Consider the following 10,523-nt stretch of genomic DNA (forward strand, 5'->3'; position numbering starts at 1 on the left):
AATTGGCAGAAAAGTATATATGAAAAGTATGTACTAATTTGGCTAATTATAATTATCAATGATATTGTGAAACTTATTATTAATTTTATTGCGAAAGAGTGATCATCTCGTCGCTGTGGCCTTTAATCATGTCTCAAATTTATATTTCATAACGTGTAGAATATGTATATTGTTTGATAATCTAAGTTCTTTTTGTCTTTTTCTCCTTTTTGTTATTTAGTATATTGATTATGATAATGATAAAGCTACTACGTGATTGCGTTAATGTTATTATTAATTGATAGATGAATAAAAATGACAGAGTGAAAGAATATTGTGTGTGCGGCCACACGTGCGTGTGTATAAAAAAAAGAGAGATTATGTTATGTGTGTATGTTGAAATAATATATATATATAAATATATATATATATATATATATATATATATATATTATATAAATATATATTTTTTACGTTTATCCAAAGAAAGAATAGAGGGTGAATTAAATAACAAAGTGAGCTTATTAAGGATATATGTCCATATAGTTATTATATATCAGATGTAACTAAAGTGCATCATACAAAATTCTTGCTATATTTTCCTTTACCAATTGCTAAACTCTTTTATAAATTCTCAGATTCTCTCAAAATTACATCAAAAAATGAACCAACAAAATTTAATGTCTAAATTATCAGATTCTTAAATCTTCGAATTTTTACAAATCCTGAATGAGATTTCAAATCTTTTTTAAATTTAAGTATTTTTAAATTTTTAATTTCAAGATTTCTATAGATACTTGGAATCTTAAATTCGCTAATTTCTATATTATTAAAATCCTATCTGAATTTCGCATTCCTAATTAGAAAGTTCTTAAACTACCAAAACATTTTGCACTTTAGTGATATCTTTTGTACGTATATCGCGACATCGAATTTTTCGGGGTAAATCCCCACATGTTCAAGCCGAGGGGTGCTAATATTCGCCAAGATTATGTAGGTAGTAGATGAAATGAGAAAGAGAGATTTTATAATGAAAAATATAACGAAACATTTATTGTGTCGCGACAACATTATAGCCAAGTATATACAGCATATACATACACATACATACATACATACATATATATATTTATATATATATATATATATATTATATATATATATATTTTATATTGACCGTTGTAATGTATTCGTAGTCGCACGCGATGACTAATGGTTCGCCTAAAGAGGGAAGGTAATTTGTGTACCGCTTGCGATATATACTTCGTGAAATTGTCGTAAACGTGTACTTCTTTCGCTGTGCGCACATTAATGATAATTAGCTACCAGCCTAACTTGGACAGAGAAATTCATAACGATGTATCATTATTATTCTGTGAGTTGAATAAATGTTTCACAACTATATATCTTGCGTGGAGAATTTTCCTTTTTTATTTTTTATCTTTCCAATGATCTAGAATAGAATATATCATTATTAGAGTTGGTTGTGAAGTTTTTATATTTTAAAACTATATATATTGTGTACATAAAATATATATAATTAAGGCTCTTCTGTTATAGCTATCTGAATGTCAGGATCTATATTTTATAAATTCCCCATCCCGAAATTTATTTTGTATTTTCAATTTTAATCTTCTTTATATCTAATATATTCATATTTTGCCTTTAATTCTCCACCAACCACCTTCTTGTTCCTGTAACACTTTTCTCTCTTTTTGTAACTTGTGAAGGTGTTGGTCTATGGTAAATACTGCGGCTGGCAATAGATTTTTCGGAATATCCTATAAAATGCAAAAAAATGTCATTTTATGTTGTTTCAGCTTAAAAATTAGCAATATGGAAAAAATATGTTCTTTTAAATTTTAATATTTATATTTACCTTGTATATCAGCTTGACAATATCTGCTATTGTCATTGGTTTATTATTTCCTTCTAGTATTCGCAGAATTTCATCTTCCCTCTGTTTCCTGTGATTGATGTAATACTGTATACGTGGCAATGGATCATCTAGAACTGGTCCATGTCCTGGATAAATCTTTTTAGGCTGCATCTCTAGGATCTTATCCAGTGATAGCATATAATCGTGGAGGTCCTCGAAGACTGATGTGCCTTCTCCGAGGATGCAATCGCCACTAAATAGGATATTCTCATCTTGCAATAGCAGACAGGCATGATCACTAGTATGTCCTGGTGTATATTTTACCTGGAGCTTCGCTCCTTCAACTTCCACCACTTGATTGTCCCTCAAAGGTTCCCATTGGATGGAATTCTCGTCATTTGATCTTTCTCGATCGTTTGACGATCGCGGCAATTTCCACACAGTAGGCTGGTTGTCCAAGGGAAAGAGGCTCTTTAGTAAGCTTCGCACAGGTTCCACTCCTCCAATATGATCATGATGCCAATGAGTAACCACCAAGTGCTCGATGGTCGCGTTTTCCTCGCGTAAAACATTATTTAGAAGTTTTATGTAGGCATCAGCTGTTTTGGTTTCCCCAGAATCAACCAGTACACGTCTGTAACAATGAATAGTTTGAAAGAAGATTAATTTGCTTTTATTGCGAGAACAATATTAAGTTTTAGTTTCTACATTAGATATTTCACTTATTCCTCTTCTGAATTAAAGAAAAATTTGTAAATAGGATTACAATAAACAGTTTTTTATAATAATTATTGAAAGCATATAAAGATTATTTATTACTGTAATTTTAATACTGTAAAGATACATATCAATTTTAATGGAAAGAATATCGATTTAAATTTGTCATTTATTTTTATCTTCTCAGTTTTTTAAATTTGGTTTGTATGTAATGGATAATTTACTGTCGATATTATTATAATTTATAATTATAATTCTTTAGTTTTTTAAATTTTATTAAAGTTGAGAAAAAGTATTTTTTATTGTTTACATTTCAGTTAAACAAAATTTTCATAACATGAGAACTAACTTAAAAAATCTTATACATATAAAATTTTACACATATTTCTTGATTTTTAATTTCTAATATAAAATACTGACAGTTTTAAGTGACATTATTTTACAACAAAATGTCCCATTTTACAAATTTCAGATAGAAAGGTCAAGTTTTTAATTTATTTCTTCAATTAACACAACTGACAGGTTTTCTAAAATATCGATATAGATTTCGAACTTTCAATATTAATTAATAAAAAACTTATTTCTCTTTTTTATTTATTAAATAACTCCCTGAAAATGTATCAACCACAGGAAATGTAACAAGAGTATTACAAGCATAATACTCGTTTATTATATGATACGTATGATTGACGATTTATCACCTATGACCTGTGCCTACGAGATAAGTATTGGTGCCTTGCAATGTCATCGGTCCAGGGTTGCATCCCAGAATCCGGATCACCTTGCTGGACAGCCTCACTATCGGTGGCAAATTCGTCAAGGTTGACATAGTCCCTTTGCTCGTTTCGTTCACTTGCGAGAGATTCGTCAGGAAGAGTAAAAGGAGCAAAGGCAGTACTATGAAATTCGATCCACGTATTCATGCATTATATACCTATTAGTGCTTAGTAATATCATGTATTTATCTCATCATGAGTTAGCAGATTTACCACAAGCATTAATTAAGCACTTTAGAATTGTGACATACATTCCAACTTATTTACGATTAATATTGCTTTTTACCTTTTTTTTCATGTCGCCTAATTATCGACGATCGATCAAGTCAACATCTATCCAAGGAAAATTTACCTACGGTTGTTTGACATTTTTATTCGACTGAATTACGCGAGCTTGAGATGGCGCTTCATGGTATTTATTTTGCTGCTGAAAAGTAGCGGTTCAACGCGCAAAAGCAAATTATGATACGATTGGATCGGGTGCTGATGTATAGATATTATATTTAAGATTTAATCTTATACGAATTGTATACACACGCTTCGAGACAATTGGAAAAGGCTGCAAGCGAGCAATCACTCGACGATCTCTTCGCAGGTTTTCCTTGCATTTTTCCGCTAAGATTCTTTGTTTCCCCTCTTCTCCATCTATCTCGTCTATAACGTTACTTTGTTTCAAAGTTTGTAGCGAAAAAAAGAGATGACGAGGGTGACAAGAACAGGCGCTCTTGCTTTCGTGCAGGACATCGCACTCGATACGCTTATAAAACGGTGAATGATGTAACTCGAGCTCCCACGTGTATCTACTACATATGTATATCGATAGCAGAATTCTGTGTCTGTATTGCAGTAGCAAAACAAACGAGTACACGCACGATTACGATACAACTACAAAGTACGTTAACATGGTATATAATTAGTACAATCTTATAATTAGCTATTTCATATTTTTTGAAATTATTTTAATATAATAATAATATAATATATAATTAATTATTATATAAATAATTAATATAAAATGTAATTAATTCATATAATTAATATAATTTTGCAATCTAGTATGTGTGTGTGGAAAAATAGATACAGAAAAATGTCACAACCCAATCAGTATCAAAATATTCCAGAGATATCTTAAAATATCCCAATGCTTCCAGGAATCCTTATAGAATATTTTGTAACTGGACCATTGAGATGAGAGTCCTTTATAAACGATGCTACTGAACAACTGAAGCTACTCAGCTGCATCAAACTTGAAAATAATTCAATGTAATCACATCATGTAATTGGTAATAATTAAATAGAGCGACGTTTCTCTTTCTCGATGAAGAACATAGCGCTACCAACGTGGACATCACCTTGGACTTTTTACGTTTGTTGTCGCATTATGTTTGTTATTGCAATGCGCTGGTTCGATTTTATCGCGTGTCACGTAAGTTTCGCCATGCTGACCTGTACAACACGCTAACGCGCTGCTTATCTATAGACCTTCATCGATTATGTATTCCCGTCGAGACGATCAGAAAAAAATCTCTTTGACGTACACGACGTCGTCAAGAGCTCGGCAGGTCATAAGCAGACAAACGGCGCGCCTAAAGACCGATAATAGTCCCAACGTGAATTATTTATTGCGACTCGTGTCAACAGAACCTCGACGAGATGCGCGTGATTTAAAAACCCTCCGTTCAAAGTCGATATTTCTGTCTCCATTAATAATTGACAAAACTATTATAAGTGGACCTCGCGACTGAGAAATATATATTATATATGATAATAATATATTACATTTTATTACAGAGAGAAAAGAGGAACACGTAGGGAACTTCTTTTACATCTATGATGTTGATTTTGATACTCAATCTTAAGGATCCTAATCGCCCGAGGTCGAAAAAACGGAAGTTTGGGATCGTAAGGATGATGCGATTTCGCACGTCGCCCGATTCCAAACATCCTCGGAACGAGATCAACGACATTATTGCGCATCGAAGTCTAGCAGATAACGACGTGGAGGAGGCCACGCGATCGACGATCACGAGCATGACAGCTGATTCGTGCGGGTGCCACGGAATCGTAATGATAACGCGAGATATTGCAGGGAACCAGAAATAAACAGCAATTTATTTTGGAATAAGCATATGGGGCTCGCCGACTCGCGACATTAAGTATAATCATTCTCGAAAAAGACGGCGTGTGTCCTTGGCTAAATAAGGCCACGGCAAAACAAAGGATGCATGAGAAAGGAAGAAAAGAAAAGTAAAAGCTCATACGCCAATGTCCTGTAATTAAATCTCCTGAGAAGAAAATATAGGGTAATGATAAATAATATTATAAAAATATTAATAAATCTAATAAAGTCGTACTATTGTAGAGAAATTTGATATTTAAAGATAAATATAAAGGATAATTATATTTTTTACAAAATTATTATCGCATAATTGTTATATATACATATATATGTAAACAATATATAATGTGTGAAAATAACATACAATATATTTTTACAATATAGGTCTCAGAATACACATGAGATCTACATAAAACGAGAAACGAAGAGAGAAATACAACATACCTGCGTATGAAGATGCAAAAAGAAACGAGACCCAGAGAAGAAGAAAGAAAAAAAATGAGTTTATAGCAGAGGACGAAGAGAGATGGATTCGTTGAAAAGAAGGAAAGAAAGAAAGAGACGGACCTGGGCGAAGGCCCGACGATGGATGTGCGATGCATGGAGGTGACGGAGAAGGAGAACGGAGGTTGTCGCGCGTGACGCTCGAGCTCGGAGCGCGCTGTGACGCCATGACGTATCGACCGCGTTCACCACGCGCGCTGACGTCACGATCACGGCCCGAGTCAGACTGGGAGCACGTGAACAGCACGCCCGCGATCACGCGGTCGCGGCCTGACCGGATTGCGCCGATTGGCCCGCCGTCGACGAGCCCCTCGTCGAGATTGGTCGCGCCCGCGCGTCCTGCGTGATCACGCACCCGCGGCGCGGGCGCGGGTCGGCTCGCGTTCCCCGAGCTAGCGCCGACCTGAGAAAGCTTCATTGCGCCGCGAGACGCCCGTCCGTTACGTACTGCGGAGACCTGGTCGCTCCACTTTTGCCAAAGAGGGCTCGGCGCTCGTTACGTGCTTTTCTTCTTTTCTTTCCTACTTTTCGAGCGGTGTATCCCGGTTGTTTTTTTCCCCTTTCTCTCGGCTCGTCCTCGTGCGGTTCCTCGCCCTGTTTTCGTGGACATGGACACGAACCAGGAGCCTCTCTCGCCGCCAGCCTCGCCCCAGCTGAAGCACGTAAGTGACAGCGAATTAAATATACCGCCAGAACACTGTCCGCCGTTGCCCGCGAAACTCAAACGTCTTCCACGAAGTAGCTCCTACGAGATATTTTTATTATTTATTATTAGTACATTATATTTTTGTATTATGTATGGTTGATAGTACGTGCAGCGAAATAATAAGTTCTTTTATCAGGGGTAGCAAGTTTTAAAATTAACAAATATCTCATTGCATATTTCTTAGAATTTTATTGACGTAATTTGTTTGAGTTTATTTTTCTTAATTTCGACGTTAATCGTTATATTTATCGTTTCTAATCTAAATTTAAATTTTATTGGAGTAAAATCTATTTCTTTCAATTAATTGAAAAATAGATTGACAATATAAATCAAAATGCCATGAAAAAAATATAAAAGCAGAGAAAATATAAAAAATATGTAAAATATGTAAAATATGTAAACTAAGATTCTTATGAATCATGTTGATGTTAAAAATTCCCATGGAGTCTGCGTGGAATTTTTTCTAATCCAAATATCTCTCGAGAACAAAGAATTGCTCATTTGTTTTACTCTTTAGTCACGTAGCTTTATTATGCATCAGAAGCAATAATCTTTCTCAAGTCCCTATTTAACTCGATTTATTTTGAGCTTCTTAATTTTATCCAATAGACAATTGCATGCATGATGAATCTTTTCTGCCAATTCCAAACTAACACTCTGCATCTCTTTGTCTTACAGATGGAACCGCTGCAATTATCGTTTAGTGTTGCAGCTCTTCTGGGGGAGAAACTTTCAGATGGGAAATCCGGGCGAAAGAGTGAGGAGGATGCGGGCTCCCACCCCCCATTGCCGCCCACCCCTCAACCTTCCGACTCGGAGGAGGATGAACCGCCCCGAAAACGGCGATGCGTCGAACAATGCGAGTTAGCGAAGGTAAATATAAAATAGATAGCCATATGTATCGTCGACAGAAAACTGCTTTGCTTTCCAATGTTTCTCCCTCCCGTCTCCTTTCGATTTCTCTTTTCGACTTAATCGACTGGAACAGAGAACTTGGAGTCGTGTTGCGATACGATTCCGTTTGAGCGCGCACCACTTGGTTCACTCCGCCTATTTATCCTTGGAGTAGGCGGATCTTCCAGTGATACCTTCGACAAGAGTGGATATATCGGTCTTCCACGATTTGCTGCAACCTGAATTGACAAATCGATAACGTTTTTTTTAAACAGATAACTTCAAATAATCTTTTTGATGTTGATTGATGCTATTTAATGAACTATATACTGATTGGCTCAAATTTTTCGAGAGATGGGCTAGCAGCTTTTTAAATACTCATATTGATATTTAAATATCTTTTTATAAATGATGTCAAGTTAAAATTGCTCATTGTTTTTGTTTTAGTTGCTGCTAGACGGCACGCCACCACCGAGCCCAGAACCGGCCCGGGTCTCGGTAATAATGCGCGCCAATCGGGACGGTACCTGTAGTCCGGCAAATCTTGCGGGGAGTTCGGCGATCAGCAGCCAACCGGTATCACGTGACTCGCTTGCGCGACAGTCGCCCAGTTCGCGAGCGAACGTGCGACCGAGCGCGACAGAGCCGGTGCAGGACGTGCTTCGCAGTTTAAAGTTCAAGATGAGTTTGCGTAAGGAGGAGATCATTGTCAACAGCAAGAATACTGACCGCGAGAGCTGTCAACAGCAGCAGCAGCAGCTGCCAAGATTGCAACCTCTGGCACCCAAACCAGCGCCTATAGTGGTAGCTGGTCTGTTGGGCTCACCTCTAGTTTTACCGCGAACACCTCTTCTGCTGGTCGCCAGCGCGGCGCCAACCACGGCTACCGCAACCACCACGACGATGAGCACAAGCGCGGTGGAGACGCGCCGTCGCGTTTACGAGTGCGAGCATCCGGGCTGCGGTAAGAACTATTTCAAGTCGTCGCATCTGAAGGCTCATACGCGCACTCACACGGGCGAACGACCGTTTCCGTGTCCCTACGAGGATTGCAGTCGTCGCTTTTCTCGTAGTGACGAGCTGTCGCGGCATAAACGTACACACACTGGCGAGAAGAAGTTTGCTTGCGTCGTTTGCCAGAGGCGATTCATGAGAAGCGATCATTTGGCGAAGCATGTGAAGCGTCACGCCAGAGATAAGACATCATCATCTTCTAACGGTCAGATTTCTGCCTCTCAGCCTTTGGCCTCGACGCCTCTGAGAGTGAGTCTGTTACCGGTGCTGGCACCACGACTAACGTCGCGAGCAGTTCAACAGTTTGTACCACCTCAGCTGGCAGCTTGAAGGATGCACTCACGACTATTTGAAATCGTCTGAAAATTATATTCTATGGTCTTCGTGCGTCTTAATCATTCGCTAAACTGCGAGTGAATGCTAAAGAAGACAACAATTAAAGCCTCCAATGGATGTTTTAATTAAAGTACAAAATTGTACCCACAGGATACGAAAGATGAAGACTGTTTTTTGCTGATAGAGCAATACTACATAATTGAAAGCACGAACATAACTCAGGGATTGATCTATTGGCATCATCTGGTCAACTGAAAAGATGTCTCTTATGAAGATATGTAAAATGAATATCTGTTGAACAAGAATGAAAAGCGAAGTGAGCCGTACTTAAAGTAAAGGCACGAGACGATAAGTCATTATGCAAAGGATTTTGCTGTCGTTCGCAAACCGAGTACCTAAGTGTGTCTGTGATCCATGACGCGTGAAGGCTAGTACTGTTTAGTTGAGAGAAATTTATTATCTCAGGAAACACTTGGGAAGTCAGGCTCATATTTCGCAACCTATGTTCACCGTTAAATGTGACCATATGTATGTTTGTAGTTAATACAATAAATGTGATTGCCGTGTTAAATAAATAAAATTCGTGGATATTAAGTAGAGTCACATTTAATGCTAAATATATGAAATATAAAAACGGATTTTTTTAATTTCCAAGTATCGTTTAAAACTCGATTCTTCGCTGGTCGGAGATTCTTTATAGACAATACAAAAGTCTAAAAGGCGCAGCATAAATATATCGAAAAGATATTTCGAATATATTTTCTCGAATAATACTTGCCTTTCGAACTTTTGTATTGTTTAACTTACTATTGAAAGTTGTTTTCGATAAATAAAATTCTGTATCAAGTACGTTGATCGAGAGATAGAAAAGATATTTATTTACGAAGAAACAAGACATTTTATATATATGACGATTATATATAGACTTTTAAAATAATCGTTGACACAACTATTATTATATGTATACATTGTAAGTATAAATAACACATAAAGACACTGAAAATGTGCAAAACCAGGAAGATCATTCGTTGATGAATTGAATTAATTTTTAAATATTACGATTATATAATTATTTTCTATCCTCTTGAGTTACTTGAAATGTTCTTTCCTCTTTCCAGAATTTATTTAATGTTTTGTACCGCTTCTACACAAAAGAGTAATTGTGTTGTAACTTGTAAGATATTCTAAGATTGCGAATGTATATATGTATATGTATCATATAACCAGGTAAATTTTACTTGGGGACATAAGACTGAAGATATAAGACTTCAGTGGAAATGTTAAAAATCATAAAGATTTTTCTACAATCAAATAAATTGTATACTTTCGTAAATCATTATGAATATATTATTGTCCCTTTTGTATTTTTCTTTTCCATTATAATTTTATATTTTCTTTTTGTAATTCTTTTCGTATTGATATCTAACTAATAGAAGAATTTTATTGATATATATTTTTCAAATATTAATTAATATGAGTAAAAGTTGCAACAAATAATCATCAATTTAACATTTTTTTCAAAATATAAATTTTCTCAAAGCTTATATTGTTATTCTAATTATGGAAAGAATCTAAAAATAAATTTAAAAACAGATGATT

General features: G+C 36.0%; 2 protein-coding genes across 2 annotated transcripts; one reads left to right on the plus strand and one right to left on the minus strand.

The window, feature by feature from the left end:
• Positions 1–1,489: 1,489 nt before the first annotated feature.
• Positions 1,490–3,589, minus strand: LOC105254358 (endoribonuclease LACTB2). The gene is made up of 3 exons (XM_011262990.3): positions 3,277–3,589; positions 1,859–2,492; positions 1,490–1,760 (listed from the first exon to the last, which is right to left on the minus strand). Exons 1-3 carry the CDS (start codon positions 3,402–3,404, stop codon positions 1,632–1,634), a joined length of 891 nt encoding a protein of 296 aa, XP_011261292.1. The 5' UTR covers positions 3,405–3,589; the 3' UTR covers positions 1,490–1,631.
• Positions 3,590–5,457: 1,868 nt separating this feature from the next.
• On the plus strand, positions 5,458–10,236 carry LOC105254368 (Krueppel-like factor 3). The gene is made up of 4 exons (XM_011263001.3): positions 5,458–5,654; positions 5,855–6,636; positions 7,359–7,553; positions 8,022–10,236. Exons 2-4 carry the CDS (start codon positions 6,583–6,585, stop codon positions 8,916–8,918), a joined length of 1,146 nt encoding a protein of 381 aa, XP_011261303.2. The 5' UTR covers positions 5,458–5,654; positions 5,855–6,582; the 3' UTR covers positions 8,919–10,236.
• The last annotated feature ends 287 nt before the right edge of the window (positions 10,237–10,523 follow it).

Source organism: Camponotus floridanus, unplaced genomic scaffold (genome assembly GCF_003227725.1).
Source record: "Camponotus floridanus strain SB8 unplaced genomic scaffold, Cflo_v7.5 scaffold58, whole genome shotgun sequence".
In the NCBI taxonomy this organism is placed as follows: Eukaryota; Metazoa; Arthropoda; class Insecta; order Hymenoptera; family Formicidae; genus Camponotus; species Camponotus floridanus.

Coding starts and splice junctions, on each gene's coding strand:
- LOC105254358 (XM_011262990.3), bottom strand. CDS start 3,404: ATGTCAACCTTGACGAATTTGCCACCGATAGTGAGGCTGTCCAGCAAG. Junction 2,493..3,276: donor CTCGTAGGCACAGGTCATAG/GTGATAAATCGT, acceptor TCATTGTTACAG/ACGTGTACTGGTTGATTCTG. Junction 1,761..1,858: donor TTGTCAAGCTGATATACAAG/GTAAATATAAAT, acceptor TGCATTTTATAG/GATATTCCGAAAAATCTATT.
- LOC105254368 (XM_011263001.3), top strand. CDS start 6,583: ATGGACACGAACCAGGAGCCTCTCTCGCCGCCAGCCTCGCCCCAGCTG. Junction 6,637..7,358: donor CCTCGCCCCAGCTGAAGCAC/GTAAGTGACAGC, acceptor TTTGTCTTACAG/ATGGAACCGCTGCAATTATC. Junction 7,554..8,021: donor AACAATGCGAGTTAGCGAAG/GTAAATATAAAA, acceptor TTTTTGTTTTAG/TTGCTGCTAGACGGCACGCC.